Here is a 23,328-nt window from a genome sequence, read left to right as displayed (position 1 = left end):
TTCTGATCTTGGCCTTCCTTACAGGTATTTTTGTTGTACTTTAAAGTTATAGCGTAACAAGTCTGCCCTAGAACAAGTTTGTAAGAAAGCGTCGCAGCCAGCTACTATAAAGGAATTACTCAACCTATAGGCACAGATTTCAGCCGCAGTTTACATTTGATAACACAACTGCAAAATTAACGGTAAGTTTAACTTAGTGTTAGTATTGAAGAATGCATGTGTGGATGACGAAGGGACGCGAACGGCGAAAACGACAGCTGTGCGCTTCCATTGTCAACTGTTGTTTATTGTTGATTTCCCACAATCCATGTAACTCTATATTAAAGCTCGATAAGTCTCCGTAGTACGGAAGCCTGTACGGATGATATTAATCGAGTGTGTTGCGTTTTACTGTTGGATGTTTTTCGTGGTTTCATGATATTTGGCCACTTTTCATTGTAAGCTGAGGCTCCTTAGAAAGGGAATCCAACCTGCGGGTTTAATATATATACAATCTTATTTCCATTCCCTGTAGTTTCTGTAGCGTGGACAAATCCGCTAACAGCGTCTCTTGTGTTGCCATACACACGGTAAAGGGTCGTATTTCCAATTTTCCATGTGCTGGAAGGTATATGTCGGGGAAAGTGTTGATTTTTCGAATTGTTTTGTGTGGTCGATTTCTGCTATGGTTGTCTTTTATACCTAAGTAGACGTTTGTTGATTTAATAACATTATCGCGTCCGTACTGTGATGTCTTATTGGTTCGTGTTGACTAAATTTTAAGTACAGCGTTACAATTTACAGTTCAAACACGCTACTTAAAATGTGTGTATAACTTCGGTTTAATTAAACGCACTAGAGAAGTGAGATGGTGATTTTTGAAGGGATCTTTCAAACCTGCCAAAAGCATACGGCATAGTGGGGTATAATTACGTTATAACTTTATTCTGTAAAACAAAGCGTTTATACCACGCGCTTAAAAATTCAAATTTAAATAAGTTAAATAAAAAATGACTTGAAAATCTACATATCTCCTTGGCCACTTCATTTTATAATTCAAAAAACGTGACAAAACCACCGACTATTCCTAAATGGCTTGTTTACAAGTGACGTAGATCAGCATGACGTTAAACCACGTAATCATTTGTAATTGTTCAAATGCCCTTAATGTGTTTATCTTAACGCCGAAGATGAGCGAAGTAACAGCTTCATGTCGTTTTCAACTGAGAATTCAATTGATTGGGTCGTAAGTTCTTTGCTGAGTTAGATTTTACTCCTGGCTTCTCTTAATTAGAAATTTAATTAACTTGTGGAGTGGCCCTATTTTACCTAACTATGATAAAGGCGTTTTGTCGAGTACCTATAGCTCTGTCGAGCGGTAAGAGACGCCAAATCGATTGAAGTTTTGGTAAATATTGATTTTTTGAAACTTTAACTTGTCAAGTTATTAGCCGTATCCAATATATAGAAAAGAGAGCGATGCGCCATAAAATAATTAGTTCAACTTAAAGAAAGATGTTTAGGAAACATTTGGGGCCACAAAACATGTGTACACGCTACCTGTAGCCCAGTCCTGTAATTTCGCTTGTTTCGCTGACAGATTTCCAGAAAAATCGCTCTATCGTAACTCGATGCCAACTGTATTAGTAAATTACATGCCAACTGCCGCATTTTAAACAATTGTATGCAATGTGATGCTTAAAGGTTTTGTATGGGAATGCATCCAAACTGTAGGACCGTTTTTCCGTTTCTTTGGCGTTTGATTGGTTGAAAATCGGACCACGTTTCGTTTACGCTGTATTGCGACACAATGCATTGTATGGAATTAGGGCGGAAAATTTCTTAAAACAATGACGAGCCATTTTTTATTTCCAATCGCATTTCGCCACAATTTCCTTCGACGTCTCCTGTTACAAGTTACAAATTTGATCTAAGTTGTAATAAAACACAGTATAATGAGGTTAGCTGCACGAAGTTTTGAAATTTTAAAACTTGGATGCAACTAATAACCGTAAACGAGAATTCTTTTAGAAAAAAATGATGAAATTGCAAAGTATCTTTAAAAATGCTATATTTATAAAAAAATGTAGTGTTTTACATTTTAAGTTTTATTTAAATAGATTGAAGGCAATACCGACAGAAAATTATGAAATATTCTTTTTAACTATTCTATTTTAATTTATATAATAACTTGATATAAAAAGAAATTATTTCATAATTTCCGCAATTCTGCGGTCCACATCCAACCTCGTCCTATTTTGTCGGATTAACAGTCGAATTTTGCTGCGCTCCATTGAGCAATTTAATGCTGGTAAATTCGCGTGAAACTTTCTCAGTGGGTGGTGCAGTGTCCCCTGGAGACAACACGGACAAATTTTACGCAAAACTGGCAAATTCTTTGCGTAGCTGATGTGAAAGCTGCGTTCTGTGTTACTGCAACGTCCGACTGTAAATATCCAGTGTGTAGCATGGTTGTTACACTTTATGTTCCAAACTGTTTTGCTGTAGCTACAGAGACACTGTTGGTACTACCGGTCATTACCTGTTTTCGGCAACGTAGAAACTGTAGTACTGGAATAGCAATAAAAGAAATATGTTTAAGGTTAAAACTTTGGTCGTGTTGATAAAGTGCATGAACGACTTTTCAGCACATTGTCGTGAACGACCATGGAGAAAGTGAAGATCTTGTTTTTATTACCAACATGTATTTGCGTTTAAGAATTCCACTCGTGTTTGTAAAATTCCTCAATTAATTTTGATAAAATGTCCAACATATGGAAAATATTTTTCAAAAGCAATTCGAAAACCGGTTTATCTCAAGATAAAGCTGTTTCTCTTCAATCAGTGCATGTACCATCAGTCGATTGCACTAGAATTCAGATTAATCTGCCCTTTGAGAAGGATTGCTTAGGATGGGGAGATAGGATTAAACTAAATTGGTGGTCAAGGCTTTAATACTTTTTTATCTGTAAGATGTTACGATTGATTTCCCAAATTAAGTTTTCTTGAATGCCTTCTAGACGTCCGTTTAGTTTGCGCGGTATTTAGAGGTCACCATAATGCAATATCGAGGCGATAAAGATCATCGAGCTAGGTCAAGCGAATAAATTGATACCATCTTCATTGGATCGCTTCTAATTTGCAGTCAAGCGAGCTAAAGAATGACCAAATCGACCTTTTTCTTGACTCCTGTCGCAAAAATTTAACCCAGATGTGGATTTCTCTCTGCTGGAATATACTAAGTTAATTGATTGTGATTTGGACCTCGTTTGATGATTGAATCGCGTCTGTCTATAGTCTACTCCATAGTCTATGAGTCTATACCGACAACAGTTATAGGCGTTAGCTTGTAGCAACTAAGAATTCCCTTTCTGGGATATTATTTTATGATGGAAGGTATTTATAACAATTTAGTTAGAAGGGTTATAGTGTAAGCAAGTTCGGTAGTTTAAGTGCCAGTAATTTCCAATTTACTATTCTTCTTTTCGTTCAAAGCATTGTAAACTTTTCTTAACCATTTTGCAATCTTGACAAAAGTTGGCTTTGAAATATAACATTTTGATAGCGTGTTGTCTTTATTGTTGTCGGCGTAGAAGTTAAATCACCGCATGTGGTAAAAGCGCCCTAAAAGCCTTCCTTTTATCATTTTAATCATGCTGTTTAGCAGGCCGCCCGATTTTGAGTCACTTTCTGTGTATAGCTTTATGCGAGGCCAACTTCATGGGAGCAAAGCTTGATTTTTTAAACAAAATTATAGGAACTTCTTGATAATGAAAACTATGCTTTAGCTTGCAGAAAGAGTACAAGATGTGTTGATAAAAATGATTAATTTTTGCTGGGTAATAAATTTGTTGGAAATACTTAGAACGAGTATTATAGAGTCAAAACGGTTAAGACTATTTCTTCCCAAAAACTCGTGTTTTCTGAGTCTATGGCAATTCTACTGAATCCCCTATAAGAAGTCAAACGCCAATAAACCACCCAGCTGGGCTTGAAGCTGGAGATTTCTCCCAGACATCTGTCACAAAATAAGACGATATTTTTTAGGAGCGGCTGTGTATTTGCGTTTGAGTTGAAGTAAACTCCAGCTGCTTCTGTGTTCTCGCCTACTGACGTAATCTACTCAGGTAATGACCCATAAAACAAGTTAGCTGGCGATAATCAGCTGGTTATTCATCTTAATCAAACAACAGAAACGCGATGGTTTTAGCAGCTTGCTCGTGTATTAGAGTGATTTGCTGTTTGCGAATTGTTTTTGTCAACGGTCTTGTCAGCGTTAAAGCCTAAAGGGACATGAAGTTTTGAAAAAATGATCCACGTGCCACCAATTAGTTAAACTCCCAAAGTGATTTTCGTACTTACATGAAGCTTGTACTGTAAGTAATATATTTAAAATTTTAGGTTTTGAAAGTTGAAATTTAAAGCTGTGTTTTTTTCCTTGTGTGCCGACTGCCGAATAATGCATTCTGTTATTTTTAAACTGTCGTGCCATTGTTGAAGATGTTGAAACATGGTTTTGCGAAGCCGGAATTTGTGTGTCATTAAACCTGTCTGGTTAGTTTCTTGTTGCTGAAGTATTAACGTGTCGCCCTTATGCAGTAGACCGTGTGGAAAAATAACTGGGTTAAAATTGCTGACCCGTTGCCGGTTATTCTACTGTTTGGAGGCAATCCGATATATTTTGCTCTTCAGTTATCCCGCTGATATTCTAAAGTTACCAAAAAGTATGTTTTCTTTAGCCCCACAAGGCGGTTTTGAGTTCTTGTATAATCCCTCAGCTAGCAACTAAGTACCGTAACCCCCACAGTTAGCCGCATGTCGCCGTCACTAGAATGATGTGTGCTGTACCTTTTTTGACAGCTTGTTAAAAACAGTTTAAGGTCGAAATTTATTGTACCTTGTAGGAAAATGTATCAAGAAAATGATAATTAGATGCTAGAAATAATTCTGGATCTTGGTGCCACTTTTTTCAAGAAATAAATCTTAATTTGCACGTTTGCTCGTTCATGACCGTTGACATTGTTGAATTTTATTATCGAGCAGCGGAATCACGCCACGCGTATGACATAGACATTATACCTATTCAAACGTGAAAAGTAATCGACCCCTACCCTGCTTATAACAACATGAGTCATTTTATGTAGCCGTGGAATATGATATGTCTTGTCACATACTTAATCAAATTTAGGTTATTGTGCAATCATAGCCCAATTGTCAAAAGCTTTTAATAAAAGCCTCATTTTTGCTGAAACTGTTGGTAGCGCGTTACCTTTGCTATAGAGACACGCGTTTTGTGATTACTTCAAAGTCGGCTCTCATTTGAAGATTTTCGATTTCTACTGTGAGGAGCGACAATTTAAAGCAATTTTGCGTACTTTGCCTCGTTAAGATTGTACCAAAATTGATGTCATAATCGCTCTAGCGTTATTACGTAAATGGGCGCTGTTATGACGCACCTTTCATTTTCTGTGTTATTTCTATATAGGATGTGATCGTGCTATTGATTTTAAAGTATTCTGCTTTATTCACAGATCAGGAGTGCGCATGCGCAAATATGAAACCGCGCTTAATTAACTGCGTGCAAGTAGCACTGCTTGTGTTAGCACTTGATGTGGCAATACCGCCGATGACGTCAGCTTTGCCATCGCCGAAAGTTGAAATCCCGTTTTTCGAAGAACAACCAAAAGGTGAAGAGACTTGATAACATTTAATAATAATTGTTTAAATTTTAAATTACTATGGTATAACGTCAATACCTTAAGCGACCCTATGCTATCTAATATGTACAACACTGCACAGACTTCGTTATTAGCCTGTTGTTTAGATATTTGAGTATATCCTTATAACCAAATCAGTATTATAAAATAAACTAAATGTAAACTGTAACTACGCTGATGGAAACAGGTACAGAGATTCACAACTTGAAGAATGACGTCTCCATCTCTGTGAGACCATCCGTATTTTTCAAGCTCACTGGACAATACATGACATCTAGCGGCGGCCCAATTATGAAAGAGTGGGTCGCACTAAACGAAGAGACAGGAGTAATCACAGTGAACCAGCGCGTTGACCGTGAGACGGATTGCGATGCCGACAGCTTGGAGTCGTGTATTATTCATGTCACGGTATGTTGTTTAGTGTGTTATTTACCATAAATGTAAAGATCAGTGATAAGTACAATCAAACAGCACCAGCATCTGAAGTTTCCTGCAGCAAACATAATGTTCAAGTCTTTGTAAAATCAACCATCCATCTCTGGACTACGCGAAGAAAAAAAAGAGTCAAGTATAAAGAGTCACGAAAATAATCTTCACATTTCCGTCTACAGGTGTTCCAAATGCCACAGAGATACTTTAAAACGATAAACCTGGAGTTGGAAGTTGTTGACGTTAATGATAATTCGCCGGTCTTCCCAGTGCCAGTGATCTCGGTCAACATTAGCGAGGGATCACCGGTCAACACCAGGAAGAGTTTGGACAAATTTCTCGCAACGGATGCCGATATCGGTCTGTTGACGAACTACTTCACGATTAATTACTTTAAATTATAATTATTTAGGTTATTTATGAATTTTTATTTCTTCAGGCGATAATTCTAACATCTACTACACACTTTCTCGTAACAACTACTTCAACATTCACTCATTCAAAGACCCGACTGATGGCACCCCCCGACTAGACCTTGTCGTCAATGATGAGCTTGGTAAGGAATTGCATACACAAGCATAGCATGACACTTTTACACACATCGGCTATTTGCTTTGCATTTAAAAATTAAAATTACCAAATATTATCCTTAGACTATGAGACAGCGAAAGTTTATGAACTAACCTTGACCGCGACGGACAGGGGAACCCCCGCAGCGAGGTTAAGTCGGATCAAGATTAGAGTCGGGATCACAGACGCCAATGACAATGAACCAGTGTTTGCGAAACAGGTGGGTGTTCTGCGGATTGCTTATACACTGCATTTAACAGGGACTGGAGCAAACGTACTCCTTATACCTAATTCAGCCAAACTATGTTTTTAACGGCTGACTTGTCAAACAGACCTACCGGCTCGATCTAAGAGAAAACATGGAACCTGGTTCGGTTATCACAACTGTTCATGCGACCGACGCCGACAGCGGTGTGCGCGGGGAAGTGCGGTATTTTGTGCCGGTATCGGGAAACACTCGTGCCGCGCGAAATCTTGTAACCGTCGATCCAGTAACTGGGAATATCATGCTGAAGGAACCTCTCGATAGGGAAAAGCATGATAAGTAGGTTTGGTCATAAAAATAAAAAATTCTATCACATAAAAGTCTGGACTTTTGCCTGAGTTGGTCCAATTGCTAGACATAGATATTCTACGATTGGCTCATTTCTTGGCTTTGTTTCTAACTCCATATATTTCTTCTGTATTACTTATATGTTTTGTTTTCCATCTAGCCTTCAGATAACGATCGGCGCAAGGGACCGAATGGCAAGAAACAGTAGAAAAGGAAAAACAATTCTTGATATACATGTCAAAGATGAGAACGATAACGCACCAGTGATTCACGTAAACATCATTGTCGAGGCGAATGACACTACGGGTAGGTGGCAGTAAAGTTTACCGAGATAACCACGTCCTTCAGAAAGTTGTTGAAAAATCTTCATTGTTTTGATAAATTCCAGCTTTTGTACCGGAATCGGCCAGAGTCGGTACATACGTCGCGCAAATCACAGCTGAAGACGCAGACGCTGGCGTGAATGGCGAAGTTACCATGGAAATTTCAACGTCGTTGCTTTCTCCACCTACTGATGAAACTGCTGTTGGAAACGACGATACTATCGCAGCGGATTTTTCAAGTGAAAACGCCGTCAGCCAGTACTTTGTGCTTGACCAGGAAAAAGGATTAATTGCCACCGACAAGCTGCTGGACAGGGAAAAATATCCCGGTTTTCTAGTCAGCATACTTGCGTGCGATAACGGCGTTGAACCTATGTGAGCATTCTCCTAATCTCTTTGCTGAACTATGCCATACCATTTGACTTGAAGCTTTATGCGGTGTTGCTGTAAGTTGTCTTTGCTGATTCTTAATTATTCTTTGACATTCAAGGTGCTCCGAGAAAAATCTCACGATCAAAGTTCTCGATGAAAATGACCATTCTCCCCAGTTTTCCAAAACAACCAAGCTTATTCAGTTACGGGAAGACACCGAAGTGGGAACTCACGTGACCGTTGTTAAAGCATCCGATCGTGACGCGATATACCAACCTGCTTTCAGGCTGAGCAAAGTTAGTATACTCCTACTTTGGTGTTAGGAAATTGTGAATTTTGTGTAAAGCTTTCGTGATTTTGCTTAAAACTTTGCATAGGTTTAATGAACTTATTCCTTTTTCAGGATCTAAGAACTGTGGAGAAATCTCGTAACGGCGAAGTCCATTTTAAACTATTTGGAGGAGGAAGATGTTTTCATATTGATGAAGAAACTGGACTTATTCGGCTCGTGGGAGCGCTCGATTACGAAAAAAAGAAAGCGTGGAAAGTAAGCTCCACTAAAACAAAACCAAGTTGCTTCGATCAACAACGATGCCTATCAATCGATACAAAGTCTTGACTTTATACAAACATCAATGTGCTTTAAACATGTTAGTTTTTCGTTTTAAATTAACATTTTCGAATGTGTTTGAACCTCAAGCTCAAGATCATGGCAAAAGACGAAGGCGAGCCGAGCAAGTCAGCAAACATAACCATCAATGTTAAAGTGACTGATGTCAACGACAATCGACCCGTGTTCTCAAATCCGGCAATTAACAATTCAACCGTGCCCGCCACTATCCAGAGCGATGAAATTATAACAAGAATAAAGGTAAAATACACGGCCGGTAGTCAAGCCCCGACCGCCTTAAACCTGCTGTGACCGGTCTATAAACACTACGCTAGAAACTGAGCATACGTGGTGATAATGTTTAACGATAGGCGGTGAAGTTATTCCGGTTAAACAAGTGTGCTTGTCGTCACAGGCAATTGATTATGACGAGGGTTCCCACTCGGAAGTCCATTATTCGATAACAACGGAAGACGAAGGCATAACACCCCCTCGAAAATTCATCCTCGACCGATTTAAGGGCGACCTGAGACTCAATATGAGTAATCCGCATCTCAAAGACATGATCGGAACACACACCATTATGATTAAGGTCAGGAGCGAAACTTGCGTGCGGCAAAATGCTTACCGATATCATGCGATATGACATGCACGGCATGTTACAACTTTGTATTTTTTTTTCTATTTTACATGCATTTTGATAATTTTTTTATTATTTGGAAATAGGGTGTTAACGTGTACAGTAACAATGCAATCATAGAAGGGCTGGAACTTAAAAATTTATTCCTCTTGTAAAACCTTTAATTTCCTCAAAAATTCAGGCGCAAGATTTAGGCAGTCCTTCACAGAGCAGCTTTACAACGTTACGCATTGAAGTTTACGACGTTCCTCTTGCTCTCCTGCCAACATCCATCAAACAGTACGACGGGCTGGAGGACGGAAAGAACGATTATACGATCATCCTCATTGCTTCCCTTGCAGCCGCCACCCTCCTCTTGGTTCTCGTGTTGACCGCGGTTGTTGTAAAATGCAAGAGAGAGAACAAGGTTGGTTGCGAAGTTTGACTTTTTCTTTTTGCGTTTTATTCATTTTTAGTTTTAATTCGTAAAAAAGTCATAAAAAATAGCTTTTGTTTATTTTTGATCGTTACTGGTGTCGTTATCTTACGTTACTGGTAATACTGCTGCTGTAAATAACGTTAATCTACTTCACCCTTTTAATGATCACTCTAATTACTGAAGTTATTATTGTTTTCTATTGAGCGTTTTACAGCTTGATAATTAATTAATTAATCGTAATTAATCGATTAAAATTTGTTAAGAATTCTTTTTTCAATAACAGAGTGTTTTTTTTTAGGAAATTCGAACGTACAATTGCCGAAACGCCGAGTCGAAAAAAGGCTGGCAACTAAGCGAGAGCCACGCCACCCTGCCTGGTGACGTTATTGTTACGCCATCCAACCACTTGATGGCGTCAAGAGATTCTAACTTGAATACCGTTGAATGGAATAAAAACCTTGGAATCAGGTAAATTTAAATCCTACGAATATCAATTATAAAATAGATGAAGAATGGGCAAATAAATGAAAGTGTAGTTGGCAAATGTTTAGCGAGATTTTGTACCTATGCAATTCCTGTTAATTCTGTGTAGTAAACTCAAAAATAAAAATTCAAACTTTGAAACATAAACTCACAATTAGGACTACAGTGTCTCTTATCATCAACTATATTCTATGCTTTTGTGCGCAGAAATAATTACAGTCCAAGTCCTGTGGTACTTAGTAACACGGGTAGTTTATCAAATGTATCACAAAGAACCTTTGAAAGAAAAATGACCAGTTTCTCAAAGGTAAGTCTTTGTAAAATCGTTGCACTTTTGCAGTGTTAGGAAGTGGATTGCATTCTAATAATAGTTAGACATTATATTTAGTTAAAAAGTTATTTTTTGTAAGTTTTTTCTACAAAGAAACCTTCATTGTTGTCCTTTGCAGGATCCTCGTAAAGACAAACAACCAGTGACATCACAAGTAGATGGGGACAGCGGAAGGGGCGACAGCGACCACGACACCGGAAGTTGTGAGGATAAAGGTAGTGGGACTACGTTAAATTTTATTACTAACCTTTTTAAAAATTAATTTGCAGTTTTTATAGAAATGTAGTCTATTTGGTGTGAAAGGTTCATGACAAGCTATTAACGTAACTGATTTTTATTTGCATAGAATCATTACGTCACGACAAAGCAAGACAGCAACAGGCTGACCAAGGTCAACATAATTATTCTGACGTCGTTGTACTGGATGCACCGAATGAGGACAGCATGGGGCCGCTATGTACTCATCTTTGCCGACAGTATGGACACAGTGATGCATGCTGGATGCATGTGCTAGGTAAGGGTGTGCATGGACCTTTTCAAAGTGTTATCAAGGTGTAGTGTTTACTGTAAATTGAGATTTTTATTGGGTGCAGTGAACTTAATCGACGCAATTTGTAAATGTTAGGCTATGTTATATCACACCGCTTTGTAATGTTTAATTGTTGCTTTTCTTTTCTTTGTAGATGAGCAAACTCCACAGCAGCAGCACTACTTGCCTTACGACGTTGATCAGAGACCTAACACAGCGCGCGGTTATTCATCCTATCTACTCAATAGCCAGAGCTGCCTGGAAACGATTTGTGAAACTCAGCCTCTTCATTCAGTCTTAGGAAGCGAAGATCCCACCCAAGACGAGTATGACCAAAATATAGACTCCTCCTACCAAGACTCTTCAGCAACATCCCACGTTGCTCTTTTAAACCGGTACGATGCGGATTGTTGTCCACAAGTCTCCGCCATGGTCAGTTCTGCTTCATACAACCAGCTCCATTGTCAATCCCCGGCTTCATCGGACAGGATGACCCCGGTACCAGCCCCCAGACTAACTCCGGCTGAAGCAGGATCAAGGAACAATCTTTTAACGGATAAACGTCACTCGGTATCGGATATGTTCCACGACGGTGTCGGAATCACCAGTAACCCGGCTACCCCGTCCTCTTATTACCCATCCAGTGCGTCCAACCCCACCACTCCGTCACATTACGGGGCCTACGGATTGCGGAGCGAGAGTCCAACGAGTGCGAGCAAGAGGAGATCGACCACTTCTCTTCACGGAGAGCTTCTCCATCGGAGGTTTCTCGCCGCCGCCCAGGGGGCTCCGAAATCGAATCCGTCTCCTCTTTCGCACCATTACGGGGAGGTCTCGATGGAAGAAACTCAGCAGATTATTGATGACATCGATCAACTCATTGACCATTAGTCATATTTATTTTCAAGGACTGTCAACCCTTTTTTTACTTTTAAGTCAGTTCCTTATCGAATTCTTCAATTTCCTACGAAGAAACTTATTTAAAAACGGCCCCAAAACGGCTGTAACGTTTTTGCTTTGCATCTTATTTTTTTAATCGTCGCTTTTGCTCAATCATATCTTCAATCGTTGGTAGCATACTATAGTCGTGGTCGTTGACAAAAAACAGCAAACGTAAGTTATTCTTAAATGGGAAGATAATCGTGAAAATGATCTAAATCAATCATCCCGCGTCAGGATAAGTTTTATATGACTGTGCAGTTGTGGAAACTGTTTGCTTAGAATTGAGGTGTCTGCATGTATTTTTATTCTGTGCGTTTTGTTTTTCTTTTTGCAATAAATTAATGCAACCAACATTTAAGCAAAATGTTCAGAAATATTGTATCAGGATATGGTTGAATGATCATGAGTCGTAGATGATCAGCAGATTATTGTCTCAAGCGGAGCTTCAGCTTGGAGTTCGTGCTCTTCTTTCGGCTTTGATCTGATCTCACTCGACACAGTAGATAACTTTGCTAGGAGTATTGTCGGATGAAAATACAGGACAAGAGAGTGTGCCTGGGTTGAAATAACTGAAGTTTAGTTTCCGAAACAGAAGCCCTAGTAGGAATTGATGCTCTAATTTAATAATGTATAATATTTATGTAACATCTTAGAAATCGGTTGATATCGAATTGTTGTCTATACTTTAAAACATTTGTGCTGCAGCAGACGACTGGCAAGCGATAAGCTGGTAAACCTTCCTATCATGTGAGACCTCTGGCACGTTAAGCTTTATACAAATATTTTAATATTTCATTGCTTCTATTTTATAAGGAAAGCAATATGAAATGAAAATTAAATTTTTTACTTTTCCAATTTCTGTACGATTCTATTGTCACGTGCTTTTACTCCGATTAGGACATTTTCTTCTAAATGGGGAATCACCGCCATAAACCAGCTGCAAAAGTCTTGAAAGTTTAATAGTTGGTTAAGCTGAGCAGACTGAAACGAAATGAATCATGAACATATTCTAATAATACATGTTAACTGACCCAAGTGAAAATGAGCTATTAAAATCTTAGAAGAACTTTGTGTAGAATGCGCCAATGCACAATGCCTATTTAGTAAGGCGGGCCTACTAATCTACTGTAGACTCTATCGTGCATAACTAGACGACAAGGCCTTGATAAATGTAATCCATAACCCAAGCGTAGTGCGACCGCAAATTTCCTATTTTACTGTTATATCTTCCACAAAGCCAACGTCATAATCGAATCCACGTCGCAGTATAGAAGTATGACGTCAAACGCTGCAGGCGTTTCATGGTCACGTGAGGTTTGGTAACGAGTAAGACAGACTTGACTGAAGATTCAAAAATAGATTTGAAAGGATGCGTTTAGCAGTCCAGATATGTATGTTGGACTCTTTAGTTGAAAGCGTTTCATTTCTTTATTGCGTTTACCTTTGCGTCTAAAAACGACAAGGTTTGTTGATGGTCATGCTTGTAATGTCATGGTCACCATGTAACTGGTTTGTGGTCTAGCTATAAAATGTTTAGGCCTCGTTTGAGTCGTTTGTAACATGTCATACTGTCAAACTAGAGTTATGGGTCTGCAAGAGTACCTAATTAACTACCGATAGTTTGACAAAAAAGAACTTGAGTCAGTAGCGGAAACCAGCAGTTAATGATAGCTCTTCTTGGCAGGGAAATTGTGGCCTGGTTCTTTTGACCTTGCGCGATGAATACTTTGCGTCTACTAAACTAAATCAGTTGCCTTATGTATAGCTAGCTTTGTTGCATTTGCACTTTCTTGTAGCCGCTGTTCAATGTGTATATAATTCAGATTTAGCACAAGTTTGAAATAGGCTCATGTCTGTGTCAAATCGTGTGTGTTCATTTTCTCTCAGTGACATAGTATCCCTTGATATGAGTATGATGCAGCTTTGAAAGCGTACGTGGTTTGTGATCAGTTAACGGAACAACTGACCGTCAAATAAAGTGGTCGTCAAAAACTAACGGACCACGTTGCTTGTTGTTACGATTTCTGTCGTTACAAACATATTATGACGCGTTCGGCTGCTACATGTCATTTTGCGGTGATCATAACTTCGTCGTAACATGTCCATCACCTTTATGGATATACATTATTATAGTGTTTATATAATTGCTAGTGTTTTATACCAGCTAGCGTACTAGCAAGGTTGTGACGTAATTCTGACATAATATTTAATAAATTAGTTAATCTCCTTGACTTTAATAGGATGTAAATAATAAAGTTTTACTGCGCACATGTTTGAATCAACGTTATTCATTTTCATAGGCATTTACATGCAGGTCAACGCTGCCAATTGACTTGATCTTTACATTTTAAGGCCTTTTGAAAATTTAATAACTGGCAGAGAAACTGGATTATCATAAACCGTTTTTTCTCCTTTGTCCAAATTTCGTTTCTCCACGACTTTGAACGACGAAACCCATCGTGAATATTTCTCTTTGTCTCGGTGGGAAATAACTGGCGCGTGACCAAAACAGGTGACAAGCAAAACGATCAACAACAAAGGGGTCACGTGCACTAGTTGTGACAAAGCCAGTATCAAGTTGTTGATTTGAGGTATAAAGCCACGTTGCCAGCGCATTTTTTTTTTGACAAGATAAATCTGCCCCTTATAACATTAACCAAGACGTACTTTGGCTGGAGTAGCGTAAACAGCCGACGGCCTAATTGCTGGCTAGTGGCAACTCATCTAAAACCACCGGGCAAGTTTTGGTTGCGTGATTCGGTCATTTTGAAGGTGTAATGCCGTTGCGTTTAAGACGAGCCAGTTCCCTGATGAGTGTTAACCCACCTGTGGTGAAGAAGTTAGCCATGGAGGGCGACCAGAGCCCCACTCAAGACGACGTCACCCGGACTTCCGGTGACGTTTACGAATTTGAAAACAACAAACACGCCAAAGAAGTCTTAGCATGTTTCAACCAGCTTAGAGAAAAGGGCTTATTCACAGACGTTATCCTTTCAGCTGCAAACCGTGAATTCCCGTGCCATAGAGCGGTCTTAGTAGCAGGTAACGGTTAAATTTTGGCTCGATAAGACGCCAAAATCTTGTTAAGCCTTTACCGTATATAGTTAACCATTTCTGGTATTCTCTGGTTTGAGGCGATGTTACACTTGATCCACGTAAAACTTCTCTCATTGGTTGTCATATTTCAAAAGCCTCACCTTAGTCTTTTGCCCATCGCTAAGTTAGACCAATGAAATGTCACATTCATTGTGGCATAAACAGCTGTTACATAGGTCTTTTATCTCCTGATCCATAGCATTAAGCTCTTGTGCGTTGTGCGCAAAACAAAATAACTGGGCACAGTGATATGGTTACCGACCTATATCCCGAAGGAGATACCCTTGACGCTTGCAGGGAATACAAATTACTTGGATATTATGGTAACCGCTTGTATATTTTCATAGGGAGCAAGTATTTTCGCGCCATGTTCTGCAACGATCACCGAGAATCGCGGGAAATGTTAGTTCAAATAAACGGGATGCAAGCTGACGTAATGGACCTCTTACTCAAGTATCTCTACACTTCGAAGGCCACCATAACTGCTAATAACGTTCAACTGCTTCTTGAAGCTTCTAATTTGTTTCAGGTTTGACAGTTATGTGTGTGTGTGTTTTTGAATGTGCGCTTTAATATTGCTAATATATGGGTTTTAGCTAGAACAAGTGGAATGATGTAACGTGTTTAACGGTTAAACTTGGGGAAGAAAAACATTCTAAGGATCGTACAGCAACAACTTCAGCTATTTTTCGTTGTTATTACGTAAAGTTGCCATTTAAATGATGATAAGATCTGCCCAAAACATTGCCCCAAGTTATTTGTATGGAATTGAATGATGTGGTGTATACGCACTGTCCTTTTTAAAACGACCCTAATTTTGCTCGAATTACTGTATGTCTTTTATTTGAATTGTGGTTTTAGTTTTTGGTTTAAAACTTGTTGAAAAATGCAAATCTAACTAGTTAACTAAAGGCGGCGATTGTCGGACAATGATCTTCTTATTTTAGAAAATTGAGTTTACAAAGAAACCTACCTGCATTAAAACTGGGATAAAAAAGTAATTAACGCCTTTGCCGGTAGAGTAAACTTCGTTTAAAGCAAATTTAATTTGTGTTTGCAAAACTATAGATTGTACTTTAAATATACGTTATAAACATTATATACATTATAAACTTACACACTCAACGATAATTGCGGTTTGTTGTAATTTCAAACTCTCATTTAAACGTTTAATTATAAAGCGCTCTACGTTCAGCCTACCCGAACTCTTCGTGGCATTCAATTATGGAATTAATTACATACCTGCTATAATAGACGGATGACCCCGCCATCTTCTAAGTTATCTAAGTTGTGTGTTACTTTTATTTCAACCCGTTTGTAGCGAATGGCAACAAACTGATTGCTTCTAAAATTATTTGTTCGTTGAAACGAATGACAACATCGTCCGTCCATAGTTATTCTGGATATTACTCTGGTGTTGGAATATACAAGGTCATGTTATTGCACTGTTGGTATTAACTATTACACAGAGATTGTCTTTCATGTCTCCTTTTGATTAATCATAACTTTTCTTTTTGAACCTGACCAAGATGAATCCTCATCTTTTGCACAGATCATTCCTCTCGGAGAAGCTTGCACGAGGTTTCTGGAAGCCCAACTTGATCCCTGCAACTGCATCGGGATGAGGGAGTTTGCTGAAGCTCACGTCCTCGGAGAATTATTCAAAGTAGCATCGACCATGATCATGGACAAATTCGCCGACATTGTTGTGGTGAGACTTTGGTTTTCTTTCAAGAGAAATCAAATTTTTAGGGTTGTTGCCTTTTTTGGAGAACTGTTTTTGTAAACAAACGCCAAGTGTATAGTTGTGTTGGTCCATTAATAGTGACTTGATCACATTTGGAAGGTCGGATTTTATAGCTTCAGTTTAGAAGCTTATTTTGTTTTTGAGAGAATATTGAATTAGCCTACTGTTATAAAAATGATTCACTATTGAAACAAAGGAATGGGCTAAATTAATTTTTCCCTGACTAAAATTTTACGTTGTTATTGGTATGTGCTTTTTGTGTTCTTTTTAGCACGAAGAATTCTTGGAACTTCCAAAATCTCGCGTCATTGACTACATTAGTGATGACGACATCAACGTGTCACGTGAGGAGATAGTTTATGAAGCTGTGAAGCGTTGGGTGGCTCATGACGTCATAAATAGGTACTTAGCGGTCGTCGAACTATCTCAGTAATTTTTTGCCCACAATTTCCGTTTTTCGGGAAAACGTTTTATTTATTTTTGTTTGCTAGTTTGTGAAGGTGGGATTTAATTAAATCTGATTGTGCGTTAGAATATTTCCGTATGGACATCTCAGTTGGTCACTGATAACCTTAGGATTATTTTTGTTCTAAAAATTAACTTCACATTGCAAGGTGTTTGTAAAGACATTAATAAGTATTCGGCCGTTTAAACATGACTTAAGCATGGTTCAAACATGCCAAACATGATTACCTTGTCATTCCTCGGTTTCATTTTCTCCTGACAGTTTCAGAAACAATTGAAATATTTTATTCGATAGAGGTCAACATTTATTTTAATAGCCTAAGGCGCCTCGTATAATATTTCAACCATCCACCCAACAATTAAAGGTTTGGCTTGGGTAGGAATGCATTTAGTATGTTAAGTGATAGCAATAAGGGTTGCCTGTTTGATGCATTTTAGCTCACAAATGTTGGTAAATACAGGAGAATGCTGACGTACTTGCCTCTTACGCTTGTTACTGCGACACAATGTAACGTTATAAAATCCACCATTAAACCGCGGTTGTCAATATCGGAACAATTTAGTTCATATAAAACAAAAGAAATTCTGTTATTTAAATTTATGCTATGATGTTCTTTTTGACCCCTGTAAACCTCATTTCTGCTAAGGCTGCAGAATATATGTAGCTTGTGTGGTCGTTGTAAAAGTTTAACTACTAAATTTCTTTGTTTGCAAAGCACTATGGAATGTGCTTTACGTCTATTGATCTGCTGTGATTGTCAATAGACTTTTAGTTTCATCAATCGATATGAACAGTCTAATCTTAATATCGCGTTTATGTGGGCTGCACCAGGTCCGAAGATTTTGCGGAATTGCTCTCATACGTTCGATTACCCCTCATCCATCCTAGTTACTTCGTTAACACTGTAGAATGTGACGAACAGGTTCTGTCCAATCCAGCTTGCCAGTCAATACTACAGGAAACGAGAAAATATCACATCTTAGGTGAGATCTTTATCTTTTTGACAAATGTATTTGGAACTACACCTGGTACTATTGTGCTCACCAGACACATTGTTTCCGCTCTCCCTATAGAGTGGTTGTAATTGCTACTTTGCAGTTAGCAGATCTTGTGGTGTTATTAACTTGAGGCCAAACACTTTGCGGTCCAACTAGTTGTTTATCAGGTCAATATTATCGTGCGCTGTGTGATTAATTTTTATAGTTACATTTGTCTACTCTTTACGTGGTAAGCCTGCAATAATTGGACTGTAATCCGTTTTATGTCACCTCTAAAAGCTAAACTCCAAATAACATATCAGTCTTTCAAATACCATCACTTCACGTTCAGGCAACGAAATTAACAGCGCTCGGACGCGCCCACGTCGGTCAACCGGTTGCAGCGCATCAGTGGTCGTCGTTGGCGGATGTGACAGAATTGGCGGCTACAACATGCCTTACGTTGAGGCATTTGACCCTGTCACTAACCAGTGGTCATCACTGGCCAAACTTCCGGCCTTCACCAAGTCCGAATACGCGATTGCGTCATTCAGAAACAGCATCATTGTCAGTGGGGGGAGAATTCATTCGCGAGACGTTTGGCTTTATCAGGTTCGTCTGTATAAGTAAATGTTGTTATATGGTGAACTGTGAAGATGTCTGTGAAAGTTCGTGTTCGATGTACATCTCCATTTGGGTCCTATGCTCGCACAATTTGTTTTTATTATATGTCATGTATAAATACTTGGTTTTATTATATTTGCTATACACTTAGTTATAACAAATACATTGTGCGCTTCATGTAAAACGTCTGCCTACACGCACAGCTCACAAAAAGAAGCTGCTTGTTTGAGCAAAGATATGTCAAGCTTGTTAATTTATTGCCTACTCAAGATATAGCGACTGGATTAAAACGAAATGCCTGCAGAGCCAGGTGGAGTTCAAAACATATGTCAAGTCAATCTTCTTTACGCGCAGTCTCACATCGATAACTGGGTGAAGATTGCTCCTCTTTGCAAGGGAAGATGGAGACACAGGATGATAACACTCGGAGGACACGTCTACGTAGTTGGAGGATACGACGGAAAGAACAAATTAACAAGTGTGGAGAAATATGACAGGTATTATACCTTGAAAGGTTTAAGAAATGTGACGTATTTTCTTTAACGTCGTCATTTACGAAAGCATCAAAGCGTCCAACATCGTACAAATGTGTGGTTAACACAAATAGATTGTGGTTGAAAGTAAAACGAAAAAACCTTTGGATTATGAATCATTACTTCACAAAGCTACGATTGGAGAGGTCTGAGAACTTACGCGGTATGTCGATTGAAATTGAAATCGACTCACAGCGTTGTTTATGTGTCACAAGACCACAATACACTTTATCTATGCGTGAGAAACGTAAAAACGGCTTTTGAGTTTATTACACTATAGGACAGGGCTACTCAACTGGCGGACCGCGGTCCGAATGCGCACCTTTTCAGTGTTGAATCCGGATCTAATCTGCCTCAGTATTTACGCAAATGAAATCGTTCATCATTAGTTTTCTTATTCCTGCTTATTCAGTTAATCAGCGAGTGTGTAAGTGGTAGCTCAAACTAGTCTTCTAGCGGTTTTTGTTAATAGGTCGTTTGTCAATCGGGGCAGTAGGCGTTTTGCGCCATCTTTTGTTGGTAAAACGATGTTTATACAAGTTTATTACAAAACTACTAAGGAGATGTAGCATTCGACAGCGCTGTTTCTGGGTAAAGCCCATCATCAGCAAGGCGCTAATTGGAAGTCATAAAGAAACTTTATGAAGTCACAATCATATTTGTGACTTCATAAAGGACACCGTTTTTTTAGCAAAACAAATCCATTATCGTTGATTTGCAAAAACAAACAAACGACAGACAATAGCACAATTTTAAACAGATCAAACAAGCCTTGTTGACGTCACAATGCACAGCTGCAAGTCAGCGTTTTCAAACATGAACTTCGCATCTGTATGACCAATGAAAACCTTCGCCACTGCCTTCGACTCGTTCTCGCTGCTTTAGAACCAAGATTTAAAGAACTAGTGAGAAATAAGAAATACCAATTCTCCCACTAGCTGTGACTAACAGAACAATAAATAAATTTCGCTTATTGCTTTTGCTAATACCGCTTTGCCGGATTTTGTATATACCGTATTTCATGTGTTGTGTTAAAAAAACCTAGAGAATTTAATATTTTAAAATCCAGAGATTTTGAAATTAAATTAATACCCATCCAGAGAATTATATTATTTTATATAACGTACTTTAATACATTTGTAGGACTGTAAATTATTTCATGAGAGTTATATAACGGACCTAAGCAAATTTTGAACTTTTGTAACTGGACCTTAGCTAAAAATAGTTTAGTAGCCCTGCTATAGGAACTTCCTTGTTTAGTATTTAAGGTAAAATGGGCCCGAACCTTTTTAAACGTATTTTGTAATTGATTCAGTTTTTCCAACTCGTGGGGTGAAGTTTCGTCTATTCTATTTCCAGTCACTTTGTGTGCTCTTGCCACTTGTCATGGAAAGCTCTACGTCATTGGCACTGATGACGTTAACACCTTGTGTAAAGTGAGGTTTGGGTGATTTATTCAAACGCATATTTAATATATATACTTCATCAACAGTTGAACACCAATAGCTTGGGAATGACGTGATGTACGCTATGTATTGACTGATTTTGTACTCTGAAAATATTTTGATACATAAGAATACAATCTTATTAAGTTGAAAATCAACAATCTGATTTCGACTTTTTATTATCGATTTATCGAAATCGTTTAGCTTCAAGTTTACAACCCAGACACGGATCAATGGATGTCTAAGGCGGCAATGCCGTCGCCACAGCGCTACATATCGGCAGCTACACTAAACGGCAAAATATATGTCATAGGTATGCAACGTGTTCCTTTATTAAGGTGTAATATCTCTAGTTTGTACTGTAGCGAAACGTTTTTTGTTTCCACATGGTTATATCTTTGGGTATTAATCAGTAGTAAATCATTTTAGAATTTGTAACTATACTCTCCCAAACGTAAATGCGTAATAGCTTATGGTTTGTTGAAAGATCCGTGGCATTATGTAAGCTTGCCCTCGGGAAATTTATTGTGTGAATTGCCCTGAAATTATGCGATTTTATCAGGCGGTGCAGACAAGACCGTGTATAGCTATGATCCACTCAATGACAGCTGGGATACAACTTTGGTCGACTGCGATTCGTTGGAAAGTTGTGGTATGACTGTATGTGGCGGGAAGCTCTACATAACAGGTGGGTTTTAACTTTTGTACTGATTTTTGAGCCTTTTAAATAAAATATGTTTTTGTACTTACTGCATCTAGCCTACTTTCAGAAGTAGTTACTGCATGCAAGAGAATACGTACAATGCGTCACTCTCACATATTTATCAAAAATTAACGGGGTAATCCCAGTTAAATTCCAGTCCTTGTGATAGCAAATTCATCAGATACTTACGCTCTTAAACATTATGTCTTTAAAATAATTTATATTTTAAAATGTGTCGCCCTTTAACGTTTTAGGAGGGAAAGGAAGCGGACCAGAAGCCACGGACGCCGTTCATTGTTATGACGTCACATCCGGCAACATGGCACAAATGGCGGTGATGCCAAGACCATCCTGTTACCATGGCTGCGTTACCATTCACAGGTTTGGTTCCACCAATCTGCCAGCTGGCCAACAACAGATGGGTAAAGCAGGAAGGTCAGTGGATTGATGCGCCGCTTTTGCCATGACGACGTTGTGACATAATTATGACATGTTTTGCATGCCGGACTGTGCATGGACATCGTCCTGGTGAAGAAATTCGTTTCGACACGATGGACGTTTTTTATTCTTTGTAGTTGTTGTCCAAGCCGTTGCACCCAATGTTTTATGTTCTTAGACTTGTGCTTTTGTCTTGATTATAATATTTAATGAAGTAATTTTGCATTTTCTTTTATTTTGTATTTAAGATTTTACTGTAGGTTATTGTTCTTTCTCGTATACTTTTCAGCAGCAATGTGCGTGCATGTTTGGTTAAGATTTGTAAAAAATCACAACACATGATCAAAATGCAGTATTTATTAGGCCAGGATTTGGCTCCGTAAATTAAATCATTGCCGTTCCTAAACTAACAAAACTACAGTCACCATCAAATTATCTTCTGGATTGGTTAAGGTTTAGCAAGTTTGCTTTTCATTCGTTTTCATAACTTTAATGAAAATCTCAATTTTATGTCCACGTTTTAGTTACGACGACGCCAGAAGAAGACCTCCAATATTCTTATAAATTTAGCCCATTTAATTGTGGCTGTTGCGTATTTCGCTTTGATTTTTCTACGTTTTATTGCCGTACATGTGTGGGTTCTTTTTTTTTCTGCTGTTTGATTCGAACCTCAGATCACGTACTTTTGTAGAAATGTTATGTTTATCTTTTTTGCATAGTATACTCAAAATTCTTGCTTTTAAACTATCATAGCCTTTGATAGGCAATTTCTAAAAATCCAATTTAATTTTTTGCATGCATTTTGTTAATAAAGCATCCTGTTCTGTATTTTTTTTTATCTGTTTTTGCAAAATTTGCTGCGTCAGCCTTATTACGTGGCCGTCTAAGTTGCTCCGAGATGAAGATGTTCCAAATAACGGAGGCCATATCCAACTCCACTTGTACGTATTTGCAGGTTGCGAGTACATCTGGGCATTGCATATGCGCTCAGCGAATTGCCAACAGATAAACTAATCAAACTTTATTGGCAGAATAAAACAACGTGAACTCAGTCGAACTATAATCGTGCTAAATGTAATGCTGTGTGACTAAAAACGCAACGCTTATGAAGGAAGATAATCAACAAAAGAATATAAATTTAGCGTGAGAACGAAAAGTTAATGTAAAATTGTCCTACGAGGCCGCCACAATTACATGGGGTATTTTGGATGACCAAAAAGTTAGCAAACCGCCACTTTGCGTTGTTTGAGGTAAGCAGCTGAATTAAAAGAAAAGACATGCAAGCAGCTTATTTTGTTATTAACAATTAGTTTGATATTGGATAGAATCACTCAGACAATTTTATACTATTCATGGACCCGAATCCATTACTCTTGGTACCAATTTTGTAAGCCGATGGTTTG

General features: G+C 38.5%; 2 protein-coding genes across 2 annotated transcripts; both read left to right on the top strand.

Moving 5' to 3' along the window:
• Positions 1–28: 28 nt before the first annotated feature.
• LOC143469502 (protocadherin 18-like) lies at positions 29–12,247 on the top strand. The gene is made up of 19 exons (XM_076967228.1): positions 29–182; positions 5,511–5,666; positions 5,884–6,104; positions 6,308–6,485; positions 6,565–6,681; positions 6,779–6,915; positions 7,028–7,239; positions 7,409–7,554; positions 7,637–7,946; positions 8,062–8,239; positions 8,347–8,490; positions 8,644–8,814; positions 8,969–9,145; positions 9,375–9,599; positions 9,910–10,079; positions 10,302–10,401; positions 10,544–10,640; positions 10,772–10,939; positions 11,109–12,247. The coding sequence occupies exons 2-19, from the start codon at positions 5,534–5,536 to the stop codon at positions 11,843–11,845; spliced, it is 3,621 nt and encodes a 1,206-aa protein (XP_076823343.1). The 5' UTR covers positions 29–182; positions 5,511–5,533; the 3' UTR covers positions 11,846–12,247.
• Positions 12,248–14,164: 1,917 nt separating this feature from the next.
• LOC143468295 (kelch-like protein 24) lies at positions 14,165–22,753 on the top strand. Its single transcript, XM_076965419.1, has 12 exons — positions 14,165–14,938; positions 15,340–15,521; positions 16,545–16,703; positions 17,011–17,141; positions 18,037–18,188; positions 18,535–18,794; positions 19,161–19,303; positions 20,655–20,775; positions 20,989–21,097; positions 21,347–21,472; positions 21,742–21,922; positions 22,450–22,753. The coding sequence occupies exons 1-12, from the start codon at positions 14,674–14,676 to the stop codon at positions 22,487–22,489; spliced, it is 1,869 nt and encodes a 622-aa protein (XP_076821534.1). The 5' UTR covers positions 14,165–14,673; the 3' UTR covers positions 22,490–22,753.
• Positions 22,754–23,328: the final 575 nt, after the last annotated feature.

Source organism: Clavelina lepadiformis, chromosome 8, assembly GCF_947623445.1.
Source record: "Clavelina lepadiformis chromosome 8, kaClaLepa1.1, whole genome shotgun sequence".
NCBI lineage: Eukaryota > Metazoa > Chordata > Ascidiacea > Aplousobranchia > Clavelinidae > Clavelina > Clavelina lepadiformis.
The sequence above is the reverse complement of the archived record's forward strand: the minus strand, read 5'-3'. Positions and strand labels throughout refer to the sequence as shown.